The sequence below is a fragment of the Erythrolamprus reginae genome, chromosome 3 (assembly GCF_031021105.1).
Source record: "Erythrolamprus reginae isolate rEryReg1 chromosome 3, rEryReg1.hap1, whole genome shotgun sequence".
Classification (NCBI taxonomy): Eukaryota; Metazoa; Chordata; class Lepidosauria; order Squamata; family Dipsadidae; genus Erythrolamprus; species Erythrolamprus reginae.
Genome location: NC_091952.1, coordinates 39,904,060 through 39,930,979, shown reverse-complemented (window position 1 = coordinate 39,930,979; position 26,920 = coordinate 39,904,060). Strand labels below are relative to the sequence as shown.

Sequence of the window (26,920 nt, the reverse complement as noted above, 5' to 3'; positions counted from 1 at the left end):
ATATCCTGAGTTCTGTGGAACATGGAACTGACCTTGGGTAAGAAGGTGGGGTCCAGTCGCAAGACTACCTTGTCCTGATGAAATTGACAAAGGTCCTGCCTGATCGAGAGGGCAGCCAACTCCGAAATGCGTCGTGCAGAGGTAATAGCCACCAGGAATGCTACCTTAAAGGATAGGTACCTGAGGGACGCCGATTTTAAGGGTTCGTATGGTGCCTGCGTGAGGGAATGGAGAACCCGTGGCAAATCCCAGGATGGGTACCTGTGGACCTTGGAAGGTCTGAGGTTGGCTATGCCCTTGAGGAATTCCTGAACTTCAGGGAAGGATCGGAGAGGCTGTCTGCGGGGACCCCCTAGGACAGATGAAATGGCTGCCAGATGACGCCGGAGGGTGCTGGTGGAAAGTCCTTTATGGAAGCCTTGCATAAGGAAGGAAATGATTCTGTGTATGGGGATGCACAGAGGGGAGAGACCTTCCTGTAGACACCACTGGTGAAACTTGGACCACGTGTGGTCGTAGATTCGATTGGTCGAACCCCTTCTGGCCTTTAAAATGACCTCCACTGAATCGGGGTCATGACCACGCAGTTCTAAGTCTCTCCTGATAACAGCCAGGCGGTGAGGTGGAACCACTCCGGGTCTGGATGGAATGAAGCCCCCTGCCGCAGCATATCCCCCGAAACGGGGAGTCGCCAAGGGTCCTGGACGGACAGCTGTTGGAGATCCGCGAACCAGGGCCGGCGGGGCCAATGAGGGGCGATTAAGATTACTCGGGCCCTCTCGGTGAGGACCTTGTGAATCACGTCCGGGAGAATTGGAATTGGAGGAAATGCGTAGAGTAGGCCTGGAGGCCATGGACTCCGGAGGGCATTGATTGCTTCCGCTCCCGGGGATGGAAATCTGGAAAAGAAGCGAGGGAGTTGGGCGTTCGCATTGGTCGCGAAGAGATCCAGGATTGGTAGGCCGAATCTGAGGCTGATTTGATGGAACAGGTCTTGATGGAGATTCCACTCTCCTGGGTCTATCGTTGCTCGAGATAGCCAATCCGCCTGGACGTTGAGGCTCCCCGAGATGTGGTCTGCTAGGAGCGACCGAAGATGTTTTTCCGCCCAAAGGCCTAACTTGAGGGCCTCCCTCATGAGGGCCTTGGATCTCGTGCCCCCCTGTCTGCAGATATGGCTTTTTGTGGCAATGTTGTCGGTGAGAATGAGAACGTGCCGGTTGGGAATGCGAGGAGAGAAATGCTTCAGAGCCAGGGAAACGGCTCTTAACTCTAGCCAATTGATTGGCCTGGAAGCTTCCTCCGGGGACCACGTGCCCTGGGCTATCATCCCCTGGGCGTGGGCGCCCCATCCCGATAGACTGGCATCTGTGGTGATGACAAATTGATCCGGGCACCTGAACGGGGATCCTTTGTCCATGGCCGGAGACTTCCACCACTTGAAGGATCTGCGAACACTTGGTGGGATGACAATGCGACGATTTGAGTTGCTGTGCCCCGATCTCTGAAAGGGTAATAGGAGCCACTGGAGTTCCCTAGCATGAAGGCGAGCCCAGGGAATGATGCCTATGCATGACACCATCTTCCCCAAAAGGGATGACAGAGTTACTATGGATACTGAAGAATTAGATAAAATGTTAGAAATTAACTCCCCTATACTGAGTTTTCTCTCGGGAGAGAGAAAAACCTGGGAGGATTCTGAATTAATAATGGATCCCAGGTGTAAGATGGATGTGGAAGGTTGGAGGTGACTTTTATCAAAGTTGATGGAAAATCCATGGTCCTGAAGGACTGACATGGTGACAGAAAGGTCTGTTTTCACTTTCTCTAGGGAGTTCCCATGAATCAAAATATCATCAAGATAACATAAAATGTGGATGGGAGACGCCCGGATATAGGCCGCCAGGGACCCCAAGAGCTTTGTAAAGACCCGAGGGGCCGAGGAAAGGCCAAATGGCATCGCCCTATACTGGAAATGCCTGCCTTGAAAGGAAAAACGTAAAAATTTTCTGTGGCATTTGGCTATAGGAATGTGGAGGTAGGCCTCAGTGAGGTCTAAGGAGACCATGAAATCTCCCGTGTGGATGGCGGCCAAAATAGAAGATAAGGAGTGCATCTTAAACTTCCTATATTTGATGAATAGGTTTAGCTTCTTTAAATCCAAAATAGCTCTCCAACCTCCGGAGGACTTTGGAACCATAAATAGGATGGAGTAAAAACCTAGGCCCTTCTGACCGGAAGGGACCGGTTGAATGGCTCTGATGGACAATAAATGAGAAATGGCCTCCTCCATACGGTTACAATCTGAGGAGGACCTGGGAGAAGGGCAGGAAATAAAACGTTTCGGGGGAGGAGAAATAAATTCTAAAAGAAGACCTGTTTGAACAGTGTCAATGACCCAGGGGTCCTTGGAGGTGAGACGCCAATTAGAGGCGAAATGGGCTAGGCGACCCCCTATGGGAATTGAGGAAAGATTACCATCTAGGTTTTTTTGAAGCCCTGTTAGAGGACGCTCCCCTTTGGAAGCGAAAACCTCTGCCCCTGGAGTTCCTACCTTGGGAACGAAAGCGGGGGGAATACTGACCTGGAGATCTCTGATAGGACGCCGCTTGATCTTGCTGGCGCCCTGGGCGACGAAAGGACTGCGTTTTGGTAGCCTTTTTTGTGGTTGGACCCAAAACTTTCTTCTTGTCCGTGGTTTCCGTGAGGAGTGGATCCAGAAGATCACCGAAAAGAAGGTCGCGCTTTAAGGGTCCCTGGGATAACTGCCACTTCTGGCGTACTCCCGCTTGCCAAGGGCGAATCCATAGGAGTCTTCTTGCCGTTGTAGAAGCTGCAATAGACTTAGCAGAAAATCTAGTAGATTGCAAGGTGGCATCAGCCACGTACTGGGCAGCTGCAAAGACCTTGTTGAAGTCTTGTTGACCTCTCAAGTCATCGGGAGGAATATGCTGTTGAAGTTGGCGAAGCCACAGAAGCATGGCTCTGGAGAAAAAGGAAGCTGCTGCAGAACTTTTAATGGCCCAGGAATCTGCGGTGAATCCTCTTTTGAGCATTTGTTCAATCCGCTTGTCCTCTGGGCGGAGGACTTCCTCCGCTTCGCCTGGCACAGCCGCTGCCGAGTGAAGGATCTTGACAGGTTCATCCGGTTTGGGAAAGGATAGAAGCTCTTCATAGGAAGAGGAAAGTTTGTACAACTTTCTGTCCTTGGTGGAGGGATTAAGGCCAGAGGCTGGGAAATCCCACTGTTTGAGTAAAGCATCTTTAAACAATTTAGGCATAGGAATTACCTCGTTATCCTCCTGTTCCTCTGTGAAGTAAGGTAAATTCTCCTCCGGGGGATCAGTGGCAGTGGAGGCTTGTTTCTCCTGGGCCGCTAATCCCGTAGAAATTCTAGCTTTGAGGAGGAGAGATTTGAATAATTGAGAAGGAAAAATAGTAATTGGAGAAGGAACCTTTATTTGGGATTCCTCATCATCTGAGAGGCCTTGAAAGGGATCCTCATCATCCTCCATATCCTCATATTCGTCCTGAGAGGAATCTGAATCATCCTGAATAGGAGCTCTAACCGCTGGGGAAGAACCCAAGGGGCGGGAGGGACGAGGAGGAGGAGGAGGTAAGGGAAGCTCATTGATGGTGGAGAGTTTGGCATCAATGGCCTTGGACAACACAGCAAAAATAGATTGGAACTCAGGAGGTAAACTAGAAATATCAGCAGGAAAGGCAGAAGAATCCCTAAAGGCCTGGGAGGAACCTGGCTGGGGGGAATCTTCAATAATATCTGGTTCCTCTGGACCTATGCCCCATAGGTTAGGTTGGGGTCTGTCTAGGTTAGGCTCATCCAGAGATAACACAGGGACCCCAGAAGGAGGTAGATTAGAAGCCTCTGGGGGGTCTTGACTACTGAGTACTTGGGCCTGTACTTTCAAACGTTTTGCTGATTTGTCATGGATTCTTTGTAGGGCTAGGTCCCTTCTCTTCTCGGCCCTGGTGACCTTGGTCGAGGGGCGGGCCCCTGGAGAAGAGGAGGAAGAGGCCTGGGGGATACTAGTAATCTCATCGCCTGTAGGCCTGGCCTCTCTGGGACCTTTAGTTGTGCCTCTCTTGGGAAAAGTAGCCATAGTCTGACAATTAACAGAAGACAAGGCTGAGCCAATAACTGAATAATTAAGGAGAAGAATTTCAAGGACTTCCCAAGAGGAATGGATCCTGCTTCGAGGCCTCGAAGCTGCTGAGACTTGAGGGCAATCTGGGCAAACCCAGAGTTCGTGTCCCCAAATCCAGCGGGGCCAGCCTCCCTAAACTTTTTAATTAAGTAAACCAAGGCACTCTGGTTGGAGGCTTAGCCGGTGGAGAATTAAGCCTGGGCGTCCCAAGGCCCGCTCCGGGATCCACGCGGTGGACTGAGGCCTACGCGGCTGGCAGGAGGCCAACACGAGAGGCCTAAATTTAAAAAGGGCGCGAAGGCCTTCGCGCCGAAAAATCGCTCCGTAATATTCTTAAAGGGGAAGCGATCGACTAAGTCCAGGAGACTAGAAAGACGTCTCACTCCGCCGGAGGTATTTCTTAAGCCCTTTAATAATATACAATAATGAATCAATAAATCAATAAATCAATACTTGCACCAAGACCTCCAGGCCAAAGGATTAAAGGAATCCACAAGCGGCAGCGGGGATCGTACACGGCAAAACCGCCGGGGGAAAACGAAACCGCAACTTCTCCAAAGGAAAAAAGCCGAGCCACAAACGGCTGGCGCTATTAGTGCAAGTAAATAATAATGGTAAAACAATTCTTACTACTTTGAAGGAAAGGATCGAAGGGAAGGTGTTAGAATGTTGAACGAGCTATCACAATACAACCGCAGGATATGCGAACTGAGCGAATTCTGGGGAAGGGGCGGATCCGGCAAGCTTTTTTAACACTAGGCTCAGTTCCACCGGATTGGACATGAGCAACCCATGTGACTGCTGGACCCGCTCCTTCAGTACGGAGAAACCCCAGCGCCGCTTCCCAGCTGAGTCCTGAAGCCAAACGCGGAAGTTCGCTTCAGGACTCAGCTGGGAAGCGGCGCGAGCGAACAGCGTGGGCGGGCGAAGGGCGGGCGCGCGGGCAGGCAGGCGGCGGACAAGCGGCGGGCGGACAAGCGGCGGGCGCGGCAGCAGCGAGGAGTTTGCGTGGGCGGCGGGGAAACCCCAGCGCCGCTTCCCAGCTGAGTCCTGAAGCCAAACGCGGAAGTTCGCTTCAGGACTCAGCTGGGAAGCGGCGCGAGCGAACGGCGTGGGCGGGCGCGCGGGCAGGCAGGCGGCGGACAAGCGGCGGGCGCGGCAGCAGCGAGGAGTTTGCGTGGGCGGCGGGGAAACCCCAATCTTCGGCTCCTCGCTGCTGCGGCGGAAGTAAAAACACCATCTGCGCATGCGCAGATGGTGTTTTTACTTCCGCACCGCTACTTCGCGAAAAACCGATCATTGCGAGGGGTCCTGGAACGGAACCCTCGCGATAATCGGGGGACCACTGTAATGCTGAATATCATCCAATTGCATATTAGAACAAGGCATGAAAAGGGCGATACCAGCAACTTAAGCTGATTTTAGGGGGAAAAATAAAGAACAAGAGATATTATTTCGGATGTTTGCTGGATAACTGAGAAAGCTAAAGAGTACCTAGAAAAAAGTCAATATGTGCTTCACAGATGATAGAAGAGCCTTTGATGGTGTTAGCCATGGCAACCTGTGGAATATCTTTAGGAAAATGGAAATCCCAAGTATCTTTTGAAAAACTGACAGTCAGGACAGAAAGCCCCAGCCTGGATGGAATGCAGTGAAACAAACTGCAGGTAGTCCTTGACTTACAACAGTTCACTTAGTGAACTGTTTGAAGTTACAGAGGCACTGAAAAAGGGCACTTCTGACCATATTTTACACTTACAACCGTTGTAACATGCCATCACATGATCAATATTCAGACATTTGGCAACTGATTCATATTTATGACAGTTGCAGTGTCCCGGGAATCATATGGTCACTGTTTGCGACCTTTTGACAAGCAAAGTCAATGGAGAAGCCAGATTCACTTAACTAACTTAACAACTGAAGTGGTTCACTCAGCAACTGTGGCAAGAAAGGTCATAAAATGGGGCAAAACTCACTTAACAAATGTTTCAATTGGGGTCATACGTCAAGGACTACCTGAACTATCTTCTTATTTATTCAACCCACATTCTGAATATATATATACACTGCTCAAAAAAATAAAGGGAACATTCAAATAACACATCCTAGATCTCAATGAATGAAATATTCTCATTGAATACTTTGTTCTGTACAAAGCTGAATGTGCACAACAGCATGTGAAATTGATTGTTAATCAGTGTTGCTTCCTAAGTGGACAGTTTGATTTCACAGAAGTTTGATTTACTTGGAGTTACAGTATATTCTGTTGTTTAAGTGTTCTGTTGTTCTGTTGTGCACATATATACAGTGAGAAGTCGGATTGGAAAAAAGAAGAGCATGGTTTTACAATCGGAGGAAGAAACATCAATCACCTACCCTCTGCTACTCTGACAGCTAAAATGCAAATGGTCTGGAAGGTCTAATAATTAAAGTTAAAGAGTTCAGTGGAAAAGGCAGGGCTAATATCAAATATAAAGGCTACAAAACTAATTACAGCAATGGGCCTTAAATTTGGCAATGATAATATTGAAGTGGTGTGGTTTTTTTGTTTTTGTTTTGCTTTTTATGGTGGATTATCAACATGGACTCCAGGTAGAGGACAGAAAGGTGTGGAGGAATGTTGTAAATGGGGCCACAATGCGTCGGACACGACTTTGGGACTAACAACAAATCAATAATAAAAGAACCCGAAATCAAGAATCCTCTCCCCCCTTGATAGAGTGGTAATGAAGGCTTCAGAAAAACTATTCAGATATCATGATGTATTATATGTATAAAATGAAAATATTATAGATGAAACAATTATGAACATGCTTTTGTGTTCTTCCCAGTTTAATATACACTCTCTATAGAAAGGTTACTCTTTAGGACAGTGTTTCCCAACCTTTTTGGAGCTGCGGCACATTTTTCATATTTTCAAAATCCTGGGGAACATGGGGGGGGGGGCGCTAAAAAAAGTTTGGACAAAAAAAATCTATCTTCCTCACTTTCGCTCTATTTCTCTCCCCTCCCTCTTTCTCTCTCTTCCTTCCTTTCTCTCTCCATCCCTCTTTCTTTCTCTCTTCCTTCCTTCCTCTCTTTCTGTCTCCTTTCTCTCTCATCTCTCTTTCCTTCCTCTCCCTCCCTTTCTCTCTTTCCTTTCTCTCCCTTTCTGTCTATCCTTTCTATCTCTCACCCCTTCTCCCTCTTTCATTCCCTTTCTCTCCCTCCCTTTCTCTCTCATTCCTTTCTCTCCCTCTTTCCTTTCTATCTCTTTCTTTTCCTCCCTCCCTCATATCTTCTTTCTCTCCCCCTTCCTCCCTCTTTCCTTTCTCCCTCTCCCTTTCTCTTCCTTTTTCTCTATCCTTTCTACTTCTTACTCTTTCTTTCTCTTCCTCCTTCATTCAATTTTCTCTCCCTCCCTTTCTCTCTCTTTCCTTTCTCTCCCTCCCTTGTTCGGCTGGCGGGGGCGGCGAATTCACCTCCCCAGCCGGGTGGAGGGAGATCGGGCTGGCGAGGGCTGTGGATCCGCGTCCCCAGCTGCGCGGAGGGAAATCCGGCAGGCGGGCGGGTGGCCGCGGCTCCCTGCATGCCCCTGGAAAAGCCTACAGGGAACGGTGCCCGGGGCCACTGCAGCTGACAACCTCCTGTTTCCGCTGCCATTGCCCTCCCGCCGGGCCCCAAAGGACAATTGTTGCCACCCCCGCCAGGAAAGGTCCAGCTGGGCGGGGTGCTGCCGGTGGCTCCGCCCTGGAGCTCTTGCTCGCCGTTGCCATCCCCCAGCAACTGCCCGGGGCCGCTGCAGCCTCCCCCCTGCCCCCCGCTCCCACCACCATCTCCCCGCGACTGCCTGCGCCGCTGCAGCCGCCACCCCCCCCCCCCGCTCCCACCGCCAGTGCCCTCCCGCCGGGCCCCAAAGGACACTTGCCGACGACGACACGGCCAGGTGTGCTGACGACGACAGGGAAGCTCCAGCTGGGCGGGGCGCTGCCGTGCCGGTGCCTCCGACCTCCCGGTTCCTGCTCGATGCCGCGGTTTCTGGCGCTCTCCTGCTGGGCCCCAAAGAAGGAAGGCGGGAAAAAGGCGCGAAGAATGAAGCTCTCCTTCTTCCTGCCTTCCTTCTTTGGGGCCCAGCAGGAGAGCGCCAGAAACCGCGGCATCGGGCAGGAGCCGAGAGGTCGGAGGCACCGCAGCGCCCCGCCCAGCTGGAGCTTCCCTAGCTTCGCGGCACACCTGGCGGTGTCTAGTGTGCCGCGGCACACCGGTTGGGAAACGCTGCTTTAGGAAATGCATAGCTAGAATAGTCAAAACGCAAGCTTGACACAAAATTATCTGACTGAAAAGACTTGTTGGCCTCAGTTATTCTTGGATGCCAATTCTTAAGGCAAACAATTGGCATACCTTGGTCTCCACTCAACAATGGCAAACTTGTATCCTGAGAAGGGTGTAGAAGCACAGAGGGTGTCGTTTGTGAAGGTTCTGAAGAAGGTTCCTCAGGCGCCACTTTCAATGGACTCTTGGTAGGACTACAGACACCAGAGCTTTCTTCTGGGCACAGGAACACATCGACAGGGCCCTGAGTACTTTTCACAGCAATCTGGAAAGCCTAACAGAGATGGAGAAAAGAACATAGAAGAACACATACACTTTTGTTGTGAGGGTGGTAAGGGCAAGGCTCTGCAGTTCTTTTCTGTGAAGAATATTTTGGGAACATTGGCTTTATAAAATCTTCAGAATTTTCTCTCTTTGTGACTAGATGACAAAAAAAATTGAAACATACAACTCTTTGTAGACACTCCATTTTACAGTCTGGGGCAACTATAGCTCATAACAATAGACAGTTCCTGAATTCTGCAAGGAATTTTTTTGAAAAGCCCGATACATGTCCGTATCTGAGTGAAAAACATTCTATTTTGTAATGATCTCCACTCATAGTTTTAATGCTTTGTAGGGAAAAAAATGAAATAAAAAATAATAAAACGAGAAAGGAAAAGTTCCACTTGAAGCATTCTATTTTGTTGTATCTTGGTTTAACATTGCTATTCACAGGTTAAGAAGGCAGTGTATCAACCTAGAGTCCTAGACATTAACCGCTTAGATAACAAAAGGCTGCAAAAGCTTTTATTCTGCGCAACATTCTTGGCTCCAAATAGATAGTAACTTATTCTGTTAGACTAACCCAAGATGTATAACCTCCATTTCACATGTTCCAAACATTCCTCACTATGTCAACAAATCTCTCCCCTTAGCTCACCAGTTATATTTGGTTCACAAAACATTGGTTCAAGTAGCTTATCCTACAAAAGGACATTTTCTTACAGTGCAGCACGGTAAGTGGATAGGACTTCATTCTTATCCACCGTTTAACTCAGGTCTTCAAATGTGGCAACTTTAAGACTTGTGGACTTCAACTCCCAATTCTCCAATTATGTTGGCTGGAGAATTCCAGGATTTTGAAGTCCACACAAGTCTTAAAGTTGCTAAACTTGAGGGATCCTGGTTTAATTAATCTAGGATATAATACTTTGTGCCAGTTGATTATTGTAAAATATTGCAGTGTGTGTAGCCCAACGACATACAGCTAAACTGTATTCAAAAAGACTGAGTTCAATATGTCAGAGTCATTTGGTTGAGCTAGGCAGCTATAAAAGATGGATGGATGAATGAGCATATAGAATCTTGCATTTAAAAACCAAGCTTCCCTGGATCATACTGGTGGCAAGATTTCTCAGTTACAATTCTGTTTCCAAGATATACTACAGTTAAATGGACTTGCATAAACTTTTCCCACCTAATGAGGAATAGAAAGGATAAACATAGTAAAGAGGATTTGGATTCTGAAAGTTAATTGTGTAAGTATCCCATGAGAGACCCCAATTGCCTCTGTAATTCTTGGAAGCAGGAAGATTACCTCTGCAGGATCAGAGACTTGCATCTGTGTCTCAGGGGGGGCTTTGATGACCATCACCAGCTGCTCTGATGGGTCTGCAATATTGCGTAGATCTTGGCAAGTTACATAAGCTGAAGTATGGTCAGTCAAGTTTTGTCACAAATATCACAAGGTATGTATCAAGATACAAAACTAGAATAGCAATATACAACTATTAAACCCAAACCACAACTTATTAGGAAAGAGGCATACAAGAGGTCCTTGATTTATGAATGGTCATTTAACAACCATTCAGGATTACAATAGTTATAGACTAGTTACTTCCTTAATTTCAGGATGCAATTAATCTGGCCCTGAAGATTTAATCTAATTCAAAATAACCATGTCTGTATGCCTGTTTCCATCTATTTCTTTTTAATATTTCGAGGCTAGACTATTTCGAATTTTAATTATTTCCCTCTACAATTTCTGTGTAATAAAGAATCTGTTCAGGACACTCACTTTCAATTGGAACACAGTTCCTTGTTAACTGTTACTTTCAGTCTTCTGACTTGCAATTTCTGAGATCTGTGCAATTCACCACAAGTTTGTAGTGTCAGAAAATTGATTTAAAATTATGAGCACTCATTAGCTTAGTCCTGTGAAAGTGAGGTGTTGAAGAGATTAGTCTAACCAATTTCATTCAGTAGACCTAAGGGCTTACCACATATATCTTACCCGTGCTTTGCAACTTGCAAACCTATTTTATTGGAACGTTATTGCAAAGGGCGGTAAGAAAAGCAAGTAGGATGCTTGGCTGCATAGCTAGAGGTATAACAAGCAGGAAGAGGGAGATTGTGATCCCCTTATATAGAGCGCTGGTGAGACCACATTTGGAGTACTGTGTTCAGTTCTGGAGACCTCACCTACAAAAAGATATTGACAAAATTGAACGGGTCCAAAGACAGGCTACAAGAATGGTGGAAGGTCTTAAGTATAAAACGTATCAGGAAAGACTTAATGAACTCAATCTGTATAGTCTGGAAGACAGAAGGAAAAGGGGGGACATGATCGAAACATTTAAATACCGGTATGTTAAAGGGTTAAATAGGGTTCAGGAGGGAAGTGTTTTTAATAGGAAAGTGAACACAAGAACAAGGGGACACAATCTGAAGTTAGTTGGGGGAAAGATCAAAGGCAACATGAGAAAATATTATTTTACTGAAAGAGTAGTAGATCCTTGGAACAAACTTCCAGCAGACGTGGTTGGTAAATCCACAGTAACCGAATTTAAACATGCTTGGGATAAACATATATCCATTGTAAGATAAAATACAGGAAATAGTATAAGGGCAGACTAGATGGACCATGAGGTCTTTTTCTGCCGTCAGTCTTCTATGTTTCTATGTCTCTAAGGGAAAAAATGGGGGCAAAGAAAGGATAGCTGAAGTTTTCTCTCGCATGCATACGTTAAGACTGTTCATTTACCAGAAAGGGTGGATTGGAGATTTCATTATCAGGAACAGGTTCAGCTACAGAGCTGCCAGGCAAAAATCAACAAGAAACATCTGACAGATGCACCACCACCCTTCTTTTGCTTTCTTTCTGAGATATACACACACATGTATACCTCCACACCTCACTGACAATTCAGAGCCTTAGCCAACAGCCAGGTAGGGATTTTCCATTAACTCACAGGGTGTGGAAGTATAAATTAAAGTACCAACACCCAATCCAGGAATGTCAGGAGTGCAGCTGCCTCTTTGGAATATGGTACTTTACTGCTACTGGTTACTGCAGAAGATTTGCTCCTATGAACCTGTTTCGTGCTCTATGATTGGATAAAGCCAGCCAATTCCCATTCATCTCAAAGAGAAGGATATTGCTTGTTTTCAGGTTCCTCAGTAAGGATCTTGAATTGAGTAGTACACATCTGGATGAGGCTGTCCAGATGCTGTTCTGCTGCTTGAAGATCCTGCAGTTCCTTCATTAACGCTTGACTCTTATTGGTGCCTGACACAGAAGTCCGGTTCCCTCTAGAAAAAAAGAATAAGGCAAGATTAAATAATCTGACTAATAACTTGGCAAGTCTTAGCATTAAGGTAGGCAAGAAGTAAACTGCATTATGTGCGCTTTCACGTCAGGATAACACAGCAAAAGACAGACGAATGCTCAGTTAAGTAAATTAGTGAATTTTTAAAGGGAAAGTTCAACAGGTTACCTAGAGAAAACATTCTTGCCATATAGTATTTTAATCCTATGCTTGCTATAGGATTCCATGTTGCTCCCTATAATCTATAATACCTATACAAAACCACTGGGAAAAATCATTCTGATATTTAACCAAGGTATCATCAATAGGCTAATAATAATAATAATAATAATAATAATAATAATAATAATAATAATAATATTGTATTGCTGTTATGTTGTGAGCCGCCCTAAGTCTTCGGAGAGGGGCGGCATACAAGTCTAATAAATAATAATAATAATAATAATTATTATTATTATTATTATTATTATTATTATTATTATTATTATTATGTCAGTACAACACAGCAAACGAGATCACTATGCTGGATGAAATACGAAATCCAGCAAAGTGATATCGTTTGCTGTGTTGTACTGACATAATAATAATAATAATAATAATAATAATAATAATAATAATAATTTATTAGACTTGTATGCCGCCCCTCTCTGAAGACTTAGGGCGGCTTACAACATAACAGCAATACAATATAAATACAAATCTAATGTTAAAAACTTTTAAAAACTAATTTAAAATATATTGTTATAAAAACTTATCTGCTACACAAAATCATACACAATTATGACCAGTACTGGGTTCCTACCGGTACGTGCCACGCTGGAGCGCCAGTAGGGAAAATGGAGCTGTGTGTGCAGCTCAGTGTCTCCGACATGCACGCATGTCTGAGCGAGATTTTGCTTCTGCGCATGCACAGGAAGCAAAATCGCATGAGGGGATGCGTGCGCAGACACATGATTTTGGTGATTTTTTTGCTTCTGTGCATGCATGGAAGCAAACAAATAGTCAAAATCTCACATGTGCAAGCATCCCTTCACAAGTTTTGGTTCCTGAACATGCGCAGAAGCAAAATCTTGCTCAGATGTGCACGCGTGCATGCCAGGGTCACAGAACTCTGAAGGAAGCGCACTGGTAGTGGTGGTAAATGGAATCCACCTCCACATATGACCCTATGTAGGATATGTTCTAGGAGTAGTGGCTGGATGGGAACCAATAAAATTGACTGAATCCTAAGAAAATATTCTCACTAGTCTAATGTTATTAATGTGATTTTCCTTGCAATAAATTTCTTCCCTGCAGTATTGCTTTAAAGTAAATTAAGATAAATGACAAGTATTCTTTTGAATATGTTTCTACAAATACACAGTGTCTAAGAGGTTATAATAGAGTAATCATACAGACATACAGTATAACATTTATAATTTTGTGTTAGGATAACTCAGATTATCATGTTCTAGTTCTCTTGACCGAAAGCCCATATAAGCTTTCAATCTACAGTATATTGAAATAATAATAATAATTAATAATAATTTATTAGATTTGTATACCGCCCCTCTCCGATGTGAAAGCACATATAGACAAAGAATCTGTAACTATTTATGAATAGATAAATAAATGTACCAATAACATAAATGGAAACTGTGGCAACTTAACATGTAACTATTATACAGACAGTGCTCTACTTATGGGTTACAATATAATGGAGCTAAACAAACATCATCAGAACATCAAACTGGGAGAGAGACAGGTGAGATTCTACTTACAGCCATTGGATATGGTTCTTGGATTTCTTGGTGATGAGCTGGATGCCCTCCAGGACATTCGTTATGTCATAAATGCGCCTCTTCTGCACCTTAAGTACGTCAGCAGCCCAGTTGAGATCCACAACACCATCAGGAGACTGACTCAATAGCTCTAAGAAGCGTTTGGTGGTCAAGTTGAGAGATGTTTCATAGCGGGATTTCTCTCCAGGAGACTTTAAACCTGGGGATGAATCAGGGCTTAATTACAACTAGCAAAGCAGCTACAATTCTTCTTAAACAAATCTCAAACTTAAACCATCAATTTGCTCAGCTTCCACTATTCACTTGACAAGAAAGAAAGCAATGTTGTTGGAGATAGGTATCCTCTGGCTCAGAATTTCTATCATTCTCCCAGTCTCATCTAGCCTGAAAGCTGCAATGACTACCCTAGAAAGAAAGGAAGAAACGCCACTCACCTTTCCCAACTGGACCAGGCCGTTGCTAAGATACATTGTGGGGATATGAAAAATGGATTGTACTACCAAAGGAATTGAATCTGGTAAGATATTTTGGATGCACTATACATTGTAAACTGCCCAAAGTTTCTTGAACTGCGAAATGGGCAGCGAATGAATGAATGAATGAATGAATGAATGAATGAATGAATGAATGACTGGCAATTGTGGATAAGATAGCATCATTTGCCAAACCCAATTGTGAACTCAGATGAGACTTTCAACTTCAACAATGAGTTAGAAACAAAGTGTTTCAAGGAAATTAACCTTTTAAAAAAATGAAATCTGATTTTTAGAGTGCTAAATTCTGAAACCCCAAAAGAAACTTTGTACAATATATGTTATTTCAGAAACAAAAACCATTTCCCTCATAAATTCAAAAGCAGAGAGCCTGAAAAAGCATCAATACGCCAGTGTCCAAGTACTAGCAATCATTTCTGAGATTTTACTGTATCAATTTCAGTGCATCTCAATAACTGTATTCAGAATCTGGCATTATTTAGCCCCTAGGACATGGATTCTTGAAGTAGCTGCAGAAATCAAAGTACCAGAGTTCCCATCTATATACTGTACTAGTACCTTTTATAGGGTTTTTTGCTTTTCCTCGAGCCACCTGAGTATTCTCTGCAATGTATTGATGGTCAGTCTCCAAATTCAATTTCCGTTTTACCTGGAAAATAAGTGAGATTTGTAAATAACCACACCATTTAAGCTCTAGTGAGAAAATAAGTAATCATGTAAAACTAGGAAATAAGAGCTGCCTTTAAGTGTAAGGCCATTCGGCGTTGCCTGAACCGTCAAGATGGGTGGTAAATACATTTGATGAATAAATAAAATTAATATGATTGATGGATGGATGGATGGAAGGAAGGAAGGAAGGGAGGGAGGGAGGGAGGGAGGGAAGGAGGGAGGGAGGGAGGGAGCTACGCTGCAAAAATATGGGTTGGGGAAAATTAATTATTATTACATTTAATTAGTTGAATTAACAGTTACATTTTTAACCAATATATTTTAAATATGTTCATTTCCTCAATTTTTTTAAATTTATTATTTATTTATTTATTACTTAGATTTGTATGCCGCCCCTCTCCGAAGACAAAGATCAGCAGCAGCTTTGGTTTTCCATTTGCCCCCTACAGGCAGCGTATTGCTGCTCTATCAGTTTCAGATTGAACTGGATGATAAAACTCTGACCAGAACCATCCTGTTATCCTAGTGCAGGTCTGCAACCTGCAGCGCTTTGGGCCCTCTGCTGTGGTTCCCTGTCAGGTGATCCCATCACTGATGGCCCCGCCCCTCGCCCTTCCTTTCCTGTCTTCGGAGAGGGGCGGCATACAAATCTAAATAAACTAAACTAAACTAAACTAAACTAAACTAACTGTCATTCCTTGCCTAGCCTGAGAAGGTAAGGGCAATGGCAGGGGATGGAGAAGTGATTGGGGCTGATTCTCCGGCACCTCATTCTTGCTGGAGCTTCTTCCAGCCCTTCTTTGTGCTGGCCATGACTCGGTCGCTTGGGGAGATGCACAACCTGCTCTCCAACCCCAAGACACTGGTCCAACCCCGCTGTGATTGAGGCCGGCCTCCCTATCGCAAGGCCTGGCGGGGTGGGAATGGGATCCAGGAAGAAGGGACAAGAGACAGAATGATGGGCCTGCAGCACCCAGATGTGGCTTTAAAATATGCACGAGGAAATTTCGCCACCTGAAGGATACTTTTCAATTAAAGCCGTGTTTGTGTGAATGTGTGTGTGTGTGTCTGTCTCTGTGTCTCCTCTCTCTTGGAAACCCAGTGAGCTCTCCTTGGGGATCTTTGCTATTCCTTTTCTTCTTCTCAACTTTTTGAAAATCTGGGCTGGTTTAGGAATGAGCGTACTTCACCAGAAGAGCCCTTCACTCCTCCACCCGAAACAGAATTCCCTACAAAACTAGACTCACTATCCTGGGTCTAGAAAGCTTACAACTACGACGCCTTAAACATGATCTAAGTATTGCCCACAAGATCATATGCTGCAATGTCCTGCCTGTCAACAACTACTTCAGCTTCAACCAGAACAACACAAGAGCACACAACAGATACAAGCTTAATATTAACCGCTCCAAATTGGACTGTAAAAAATACGACTTTAGTAATCGAGTTGTCGAAGCGTGGAGCTCATTACCGGACTCTGTATTATCATCCCCTAACCCCCAACATTTTATCCTTAGATTATCCACAGTTGACCTCTCCAGATTCCTAAGGGTTCAGTAAGGGGCGTTCATTGTGTATTATTGTGCATTGGACAAAATAAAATAAAATAAATTTATTTACATTGTCACACTGTTTTATTGTTGTTGTGAGTTGCCCCGAGTAATAATAATAATAATAATAATAATAATAATAATAATAATAATAATAATAAACAAACCTCCCCCTCCTTTTCCTTTCACAATCCCCTGGTGGCTGTGGTGGGGCCGGGAGGGTGCGCACAAGTGGGGAGACCTGTTCTGACTTAAGCTTCTTTTAACAGACCCTTTTGTCCAGTTATATAGCCTATGGGAGGAACCAATTATCCCCCAAGCCTTACTCCCGTATTGTCCTTCGCATCTGGAACTACTCTTGCCTTCTGGCAGCTCTGCATATATGCATTGAGAACAGGCTCCTCCTGTTCATCTTCCTCGCTCATGTTAGCCTCTGGAAGTTCTGGAAGTGGGACAGAGCTCCCCAATGGCCCTCCCCAGTCTCCTCGCTGTCTGACTTTGCTGCCAGTTGCCCAGGCTGCTGGCGGACCACAACAAGACCCTCCTCAAGTGAGTGCCTGCCCGCTCTGTGTGCACTTTTCTGCACTTTCGCCACCTGAGGAGGGTCTTCCCACTCGTACACACTGTCTCAGCCAGCAAGGGGGTTGTGATTAGAGAAGGGGGAGGAGGAGGGTCACCAGAGTCTTAGTGCAGGAGTAAAGGGGCCCTGTATTTGCCTCCGTGTCACATTCGTGGTCAAGGCAGCCTTTGCTAACTGCTACTTGGGGCTGGAGCTCACACCTGACACACTCAACCAAAGAGCCGTGGGGGAGCGGGGATACAGCAAGGCAATGGCTGGATCCTTAGTACCAGAGTGAAGTGGTCCTATATTTGCCTTCAGGCCATATTTGGCTCAAGGCAGCCCTCGCCTCCTGCTGCTTTGGGCTCAGAGCTGTAAGCTGCATCTGATTGCTAGGGGCGATTGAGACAAGGTCGTATTGTGGCTCCATGTTGTAATGGGCTCTAGGAGCAGGAGGGGACCCCATCTCCCCCATTTTGAAGTGTATTAAAGTTCATTGTGCTGCACAAGGCACTGCAATAGTGCCTCATATCAGAATCGGGGAGCAGGGGAGAGAGAGAGAGAGAGAGATGGAGATTTCAAAAGGAGTTTGTGACTCCTGGTGGTTTTTAACAACCAGTTGTCTGCCCTAATGATCAGCTGGGTAGGCCTGGCTAGGGGGTCATGTGACTGGGTGGGAGTGAGTGGTTTTCAGTTGGCCACATCCACCCAGGTTTTGTGGCTCCCGGTAGTTTCTTTTTTGTGGTAAACGAGTCCAGATGGCTCTTTGAGTGTTTAAAGGTTACAGCAGTGATTTTCAACCTTTTTTGAGCCGTGGCACATTTTTTACATTTACAAAATCCTGAGGCACACCACCAACCAAAATAACATTTACCTCCAGTCCTGACCAGGATTAGAAATCAGGACCATGGGGAGGAGTAGCAGCTTCAACTACTCATTGCAGCCACACAATGACAAGTGCGCGGCAGCCCAAGCGGGACCTTCCTGGGTGTGGATGAGAGGGGGCCTGCTATTGCTTCATCACTAGTGGTCGGGATGAATCCTAGAAGATGATTGGTCAGTGAGTGTTCCCTGTGCCTCCACTCTTCCTGTCGCTGACAGCTGGAGGGATTGTGATGGGAATGTTTATGTTCAGATGGAGGTGGCTGGCAGCAGGCCGGATAAATGGCCTCCGCAGGCCATATCCGGCACGCAGGTCGTAACTTGTTTAATTTCCCCACGGCACACCTGACCATGTCTCACGGCACACTAGTGTGCCGCAGCACACTGGTTGAAAAACACTGGGTTACAGAACCCTGCACTAGTGGCTGGATTATAAAATTAAATGGCTATCATAAAGATCGTCTATGAAGTTTAACTGGTATTATCCAGTCACTTTAATAGCCTCTACAAGATCAAGAGAGTGGGAGCTATTCTGGGTGTATCTAGCACATTTGACACCCGGAGCAACTATTTCTACTCATCAAATAGTATCATGAGGTTCTGGAACTTGTGCTGATTCTAACTCTGTCATTGCTGCCACATTACTGACAGCCAAACAGCTGACCAGCACAATGGCAGCAGTGACCAACTCTATACCAGCTGCTGACCTTCTGGATAATCTACTATCTTACATACTCTCATTGTCTCTATCTGGGGCAAACCATTCCCACCATTTCATTTTGGTATACCCTAGGATCATTTTCTTCCTAAGAAAAAAGATGTTCCACAGGAAGCAAGATGCCACCAAGAATATCTACCATCAAACTACCTCCCATAGCACACTCTAGTTGGGGAGTACACGTGGTAGACAGTCCCTAGCCATCCGATAAGGAGAATTTATAGAGAAAAGGCAATGTCTTATTGTCTTAGGTAAGCAGGTTGGATGGCATATGTGCTTTAAAGAAGGGGTCCCCAATCCAGAGGCCATGGCTCATAGACAACTGGGCCATACAAGCAGCAGGCGAGCCGAGGAAACTCCATTTGCACAAGCGGGGGCAGATGTGTTCACATGCAAAAGCTTCATTTGCAGAAAAAGAGCCTTTGTACACTCACACACACACACCACTTCACGGAACCATTCCCTCTCATCCTCATTGACACTGCCCCCTACTGTTCTAGAAACATTGGGCACCACTGCTTTAAAGGTCATAATTAACATTTTGAATTTTACTTGGAAGCAGACTGGCAATGAGCACTGCAGGAATGTGACTGGACAAGAAGCAAGAGGGCAACTGCATGCTGGCCAATTGAAATTTTTAGATGATCTTAAAATGCAGCTGTATGTAGGTCTAATTAATTGTAGATTAAATCTAATTTGCAAATGATATGGGCATCCCTGTCCTTAGAATAGTCAGTCTAAGTGAGGAGACCCATTAATATAGAATGGAGAAAAGTATATTAACTCTGGAAGAATTCCCGGATATTTTGCAAAAATGTAGAACTTTCTTTAATGATTGTCTATTTCTATAAAAATGGGTTCAAAAGAGGGGACAAAAGAAAAACAACTCAGAACCAGGCGGCTTTGGATATGGATTTAAAATTGCCAGTATACAAGAATGACATTGACAAGGATGTTATATAAAGGATTAAAAATGAAAGTGGTGATATTTTAGTAGCAAAAAGGGCAGACAAATAATAAATCAGAAGAGAGACTTTGATGTGTAGATTTCAATTCAGAAGATTGACTTGGTAACTTTTTATTTTGAACTTACAAAAGAGATGTGTTATACCTATGAAGGAGTTCCTGAGAAAAGATAGAGAATGAAAAGAAACCATTTTCTGGAACACTATAGAATAAACATCAAGACTTTAAAAAAAAAATAGCAAGATTTTAAAAGTTGGCTCATTCAACTAAGGTTAAAATTATATGATTTTTTTCTAACAACTTTTAATGGGATGAGGATTGAATAGGAAAGCTTGAAAGATGTGATAAAGACAAGATAAAGTTATGGGGAAATATTTTTTTCTTGTATTGTTAGAGAAAGTTATCAGTAATGGTATTAAAATTGAAAGAAAATGTTAAACTTGCAAAGGAGTTTCTAAAAGGAGATGAAGTGAAGAGGGACAATTTGTGGGACAATTATTTAATGGGAATACATTTCAGTATATTGTTATTTCTGGTAATTATTAATGAAATATTTTCTGATTAACTTTGAATGAGGAAACTTTAAAGATTTTATAGCTCTAAAACATGGGGAGAAGATATTTGTATTTCTAGAAAAAAGAATAAGTTATTGTACAAAGTAAATGAAAGAAATATGAAAATGTATTTGTCTAAGGTTGATGCATATTAAATTTGCCAATATATACTTTATATATAAATTAAAATATATAATTTACTAAGAGATAAATGTAAGATATAGGGTGAAGGGATATAGGGTGAAGGGAAAATGAGAAGGATGTGATAGGTTACTGAAATTGTTTATTACTTATATTGATGAAGTGAAAAGTCTTATTTTATTTATTTATTGCAATTTGTCAAACAGAAACAAAAATACTAAGTTTTAGGTTGGAAGGATGCAACAAAATGGACAATACAAAATTGGTACCGGTACATGGTGGGTCACATTCAGTTTGAAATTATGGACATAAAGATGAATATGGTTGATGAAAATAAAATTTGACAACAATGGGATTTGGCTAGAGGTTACATAGCTAGTCAAATTCAAGACCAAGCTACAAAGAATAAATTGGAATTACTGTGCTTTATAATATATAGACAGATTGGTTTTGGTTTAAATTGTTATATATACAGTATAATACTCTCCTTTTGGTGATAGGGTTTGAATGTGTGTGTTTTTACTATTATAAAAATTAATTAAAAATATTATATAAAAGAACAGAAACAAAAAAAGGAATAATATAAAAATACAATGACAGGGACGATAAGCATGTTAGTTCACTTATTCATACCCCATCTCTGGATCTTTTAAGTATGAAGTGAGACCCATGGAAGTTAATTTGCGACTAACGGAAAGTCTGTAGCTGAGAATTAGGTGAAACTGAACATTTGTAGCTGAGACAACTGAATCAAGTAGAACACTCCAGACTCTGATAACTCTATTACAAAAATCGTATTTTTTACAATCAAGTTTGGAATGATTTACATTTAAAGTGGTTGTTTGCACGCGTACTATTGCGATTAAAACAGAAAAAGTCATTTACATATAAAACATTACTATGTACAATTTTGTATGCAATACCTAAGTCTGACTGCAAGCAATGCAATTCCAAGTCATCCAAACTAAGAATTTCAAGCCTATTAGCATAGGACAGTGATGGTGAACCGATGGCACGGGGGGGGGGGGGGGGGCACAGATGGTACGCGGAGTCATATCTGCTGGCACGTGAGCCATTGCCTTAACTCAGCTCCAACATGCATGGCCAGCTGATTTTTATCTCGCAGAGGCTCTGGGAGGCTCCCAGAGGGTGTTTCATCCTCCCCCAGGTTCAGGGAAGCCTTTGGAGCCTGGGGAGGACAAAACACAAGCCTACTGGACCCACCAGAAGATGGGAAACAGGCCATTTCTGGCCTCCAGAGGGCCTCCAGGGTGTGGAGGAAGCTATTTTCACCCTCCCCACACATTGAATTATGGGTGTGGGCACTTGCGCATGCGTGATAGCGCACGCCCACACTTTTTCAGCACCCGAAGAAAAAAAGGTTCGCCATCACTGGCATAGGGAATTCTGCTATGTACAGAAGACTGCAAAACCTTTCACATAAAGTACTTCTGAATGCACTCAATTGTACTAATATCAGATATATGGTAGAGATTCCAAACAGTTGAACAGTACTCTAAGATTGGTCTAGAATACGTTTTATACGCTCTAGTTAGCAATACAATGTTTCCAGAAAAGAAGCTTCATAGAATTAAATTTACAACTCTTAGTGATATATATTTCTTCCTTTCACCCAGGATTAAAAAAAAATTACTGCCAGTTCTGTGGGCATGGCAGAGGAAGGATACTGCAAAATCTCCATTCCCTCCTCACTCCTGGGAGAAGGTTACTGCAAAATCTCCATTCCCTCCCCACTAACCTACTTTTCAGCTCCTTTCCCTTGTGCAGGGCAACAAAAGAAGACCCAGCTGATCAGCCGGGACTCAGGAGGCAGTGAAGAGATGGGAGCAGGGCCAACCAAAGGTAGTATTTGCTGGTTCTCGGAACTACTCAAAATTTCCGCTACCAGTTTGCTAGAGGCTGAATACTGTCTCTGCTTCCACCCTTTTTTCTCTCTGCACTTTTTTCGTATTTTTCTTATTTTGAATTAGTTTTTTTATCTTTATACTTTTAAACTTCAATAGCAATTACTACTAAAGCTAAGGGTGCAACTGGCATTCCAGCTGAGGCTGCTCTCCTAGGAGCTTCTACCAGTTCCTTGACCAAGAGCCAGGAGGCTCCCAGATTGTGAACCTGCTTTTTCTAGGGAAGCACAACAAGAGACGAAGATCTCTTTTGTAAAAAAACAGTTCCTGACTTGTTTCGATGCGTTACATCAATTAATGGAAGTCTGCTCAATGAAAATAATAGCATAGGATATAATCACCTTATCATGTCCTGTTAACTTTTCAGACATTTCATTTCCATAATTATAATATTGTTGCAAGATACTTTTATGTTTTCCTATGACAACTACAAGAAATTACTAGATAACATAATTAGAAATTGATAATCTTTAGTAGGTATGTACCAAGATGGGGGGGGGGGAGAGATCTTGATCCAAGTAATAGAAGCAAATAGAGGCTAGGGCAATTCATGAAAGCAGCAAATTGTTAATAAACTGGTACACTGAAAATGAAATGGAGTTTGATGTCATTAGACAGAAATTATATGTCTACACTTCCAAACTATCTTATTTTTTCTTGCTTATATAATTTCCCACAAAATGGAAATAGGCTTTCTTCTGATTCATTCAACTATGCAAGAACATTATAATAAGCCAGTATCTGCAATAACCACAACACATGGCCAACAAAACAATCACCAGCTGGAAATACTGTTCTTTAAAGACATCTTTGCTTCTATAGGAAAGCAAATCTTTCACCCGTACTCGATCCCTCGATTTTCGCGATCTTGATCTTCGCGAAACGCTACACCACGGTTTTTCAAAAAATAATAAATTAAAAATACGTCTGTGGGTTTTTTTTGCTATACCACGGTTTTTCCCACCCGATGACGTCATACGTCATCACCAAGAGTCACTTTAGTAATTTAAAAATTACAACGCCATCCATTTCCAAAGGGGAGAAAGATTGATTTCGCCTGAGAGAAACTGCTCCCACACACACACACACACACAAGCCCTCCCCGGGACCCGCACACGAAATTCGCGGCGCCCCCCCCTTCGTTGGAACCCCCAGTTCCCCCTCTTTTTTTGCCCCCCTCCCACCCCATCGCTTGGCCGTGGGGTCCGCCAGGTTTGCATTTCTCACATAAATTTCACCAAGAATGGGAAAACACGCGTTGGATGGTCAAAAAAACAAACCCCGGAACGAGCTATTATTGGGCGACGAGGGAGATGCATTTAAAAGGCTAAAAAGGAAGGGATGGAAATTACATTACTTAGCCGGTGAGAAGGGTGAATCGGGCGCGCGGTGCGGTAGCGGCGAGGGCGCCGGAGGCGCTGGGGCAGCCGGCATTCAAAGCAATCTGTCGGCTTCCGCACTTTCGTCGCTCCCCGCCTCCACCATCTGCGCATGCGCGGCCATGGAAAAAAGGCGCGCATCCGCAGATGGTGTTTTTACTTCCGCACCACTATACTGCGGAAAATCGATTATCGCGAGAGGTCTTGGAACGTAACCCTCGCGATAATCGAGGGATCACTGTACATCATATTCACAGCATAGAGCAGGTAGGTATATTTAACAAGCCTGGATAGATAAGATTTTTAAAATATAAACTGATCATCACAGTTACTACAGATAGTGTTTGATATGGAAATTTTGCAATTCTATTTCTGTTACATTTTCTTATACTGTGTGTTAATCTGGTTTCTGTAACTTTAAAAAGAAACTTCTCTTTTAATTTTCCCCTTGCTTTACTCATAACCATCCATGGTTTTAGAAAAGGCCAACCTAATTTCCTTTTGTCTTTTTTCACTTAAGACACACCAAGATCAGGTCTCTCAGGTGGAGCTCAACTAAGGTTGACCTTCATCTGATCTAAGAACGTATTGTTTGAATTTCTTCCTATTCAATGTTCTAAAAGCTTGACTATGAACTTAACACTGAGTAAGCACTGGGAATATGCATTATTCTTTTTTACTGCTGACTTAGTCTCTTGACCAATGACACCCATCAAAATGTTCAATCTAGGAACACTGCTATTGTTTCTATACTTTCTTCTCTTTTGTTTGCATTGTCCTGCTCTCTTAAAGAAATTATCCGGGCACAAGAAATGTACAGTATTTAAAAGCTCATATCAAGATGAAGTGAGATGGTGCAGATAAAACAAAGAGAAAAGTGCCAACTCCCAATTTTTAAAATAGTGTCATTGCCTTTTGCCTTGTCTTCACTGTATTGTTAATTTTCCAAACAATCCCAACCATCTTTCTCTCCACCCCCACCGCATTTTTTAAACATATTCTTAAAACAGATGACGTGAGATCTTTAAAATCAACAAGTTGGAAACTGAAGTAGTTGTTATCTTCCTTGGATCAAAAATTGTTCTTCATGGCAGTCTTACACCTGAAATCAAACGCAGGATAACCTTAGACCATTATTAACATGGTTATTAATATGAAACACAGATCTGGAAAAACAGAGATAGGGATATACAGTAAATACAAAAAGTAGATAGTTAGAGCAATGGTCTTCTCTATCATAATGTATGGGTGTGAGAGTTAAACACTAAGAATGGCTGGTCGGAGAATTGATACCTTTGAATTGTGGTGCTGGTGTAACTATTGCGTTTACCCTGGACAACCAGAAGTATCAAGTGCTGAATCGCATAAAACCAGACACCTCGCTAGAAGCCAAATTTACAAGATCAAGTCTGATTTACTTTGGGCATGTCATGCATGCAACTTCATTGGAGAACTCAATGATGCTAAGAATGGTTAGCAAATCAAGAAGGGGCAAGCAAAGAACGCGCTGGCTTGATACCATCAAAGCTGATACAAAGAGGGACATCCAACAACCGAAAGAAGCTGTGCTTGGCAGGTAGGCATGGAGCGCCTACAAAGTTGCCAAGAGTCAAACATAACTGAATGGTTAATACTGACCATTCTTAAAATAATCGCTAAGAGAGAAAGATGCAATTGTTTTCCCTGAATTGACATTGGTATTGGAATTCTCATTGGTATTGCTGGGATTGAACCCAGTTTTTATATTTTAAGAATGCAAAATTTGTTTCATTTTACAATATAGAATATTACAGAAGTACTGTATCTTAATGAAAGAGGTAAGTAATGAAACTAAATCTCACCCTTCCCACCTGTCAGGAGAGTCTTCAGCCCTTTGAATATCTATAACTACTTGCTTTGTGTACAACACACCTGGAATCCTAACAAGTCAGGCAGCTAAAATAGGAGACAATAACTGATAAGCTGGGCAAATTGGTTTGTTTAACATTAATAAAATGTATTCTTATACATCTGACATAGAAAATTTTCACAATATAGTAGAATTATTTCAGGGGATCTCAAAGCATGACAAAAATACTTCAGGGAGCAATTATACACATGTCTGAATGAAATCTTTTAAAAACAGGCAGTTCCCACAATCAAAGGAATCATGAACCCAGCATAAATTAAAAACACTTCACATCATCATAAAACCAGAATTTCTAGAGGCCCTGGGTGAAAAGCTGCAGTAATTAAACCAGTTTGGATCTGCAGAATAGATATGGATACTGGGAAACTGATGCCAAGAATGCCTTCTGAATGGGAGTGAGGTTTGAAACTAGTGAATATAGTTAATGAACTATACAATGAATAAGACAGTAATTTTTAATTTAGTCATGAGATGTATTACTGTTTAATATGAACAATCTGTCTATGAGCTTCTCTTTTCCTGTCACATTTATGCCATAAAATGTTGCAACCAGCTTCCCCCTTCCTAGCTTGCAGGAGGCATGGCATTTCTACCAGCACAAAACAGTAGTATATCTGTGTGAAAAATACAAGCACTGCATCATCAGTGCAATGAAATGAGAAAAAGACATAAATATCTTCATTTAAAGAAATTAACAGTGGCCAAAAATGGACCAGCTAGAAGAAGAACCCCATGTTTTATTGCATTGTGTCTAGTTTTGCTAAAGAGGATATTTTTCACCCAATGAACATCATGCAACAAATCAGGAGACATGTATTCTTAAACCCAGGTAAGCCTACAGTATAGAACTATGGCTCTATTTATCCTTCCAGAAGGAAAGAGTTGTTGAATGGTGTTCGATTGGGTGCTTCCAGTAGAATATCTCCTTGTTCTACCAAAAGAAGGAGTGTCAGAACCCCCTCCCCCAAATTATGTTAATGAATGACTACACATTACTAAATTGATTGAAAACATCAAGAGTAATATGAATAATAAAGATTCAGGTAGAATCTGGATTTGAGAGGGTTCAGTATATATTTGGCTATGCTGTTACATAACCTGGCATCTCCAGTTTTTGAGCCATGTTGAGCACATGGGGGGGAAGGTAACAGAAAATTATGTCAAACAAATCAGTAGAGCCAGTAGAGTTCAGTAAAGGTGAACTTTACTGCAGGTCCATTATAAAGGAGAAACATCAATGAGATTTGACATATACCTATCAATGTAAAGAAAGCATTTAATATTGTAAAGAATAGGAACATGCTTTATCTAAAAAGCTAACAT

General features: G+C 43.1%; 1 protein-coding gene across 1 annotated transcript in view; it reads right to left on the bottom strand.

The window, feature by feature from the left end:
- E2F1 (E2F transcription factor 1) overlaps window positions 1-26,920 on the bottom strand; it is a 37,236-nt gene that overhangs the window by 6,375 nt on the left and 3,941 nt on the right. The window contains exons 2-6 of the mRNA XM_070744871.1: window positions 14,904-14,994; window positions 13,831-14,050; window positions 11,901-12,053; window positions 10,060-10,174; window positions 8,550-8,754 (exon numbers count right to left, since the gene is read on the bottom strand). Coding sequence (XP_070600972.1) covers window positions 8,550-8,754; window positions 10,060-10,174; window positions 11,901-12,053; window positions 13,831-14,050; window positions 14,904-14,994 — 784 coding nt within the window. The remainder of the gene's footprint in view (window positions 1-8,549; window positions 8,755-10,059; window positions 10,175-11,900; window positions 12,054-13,830; window positions 14,051-14,903; window positions 14,995-26,920) is intronic.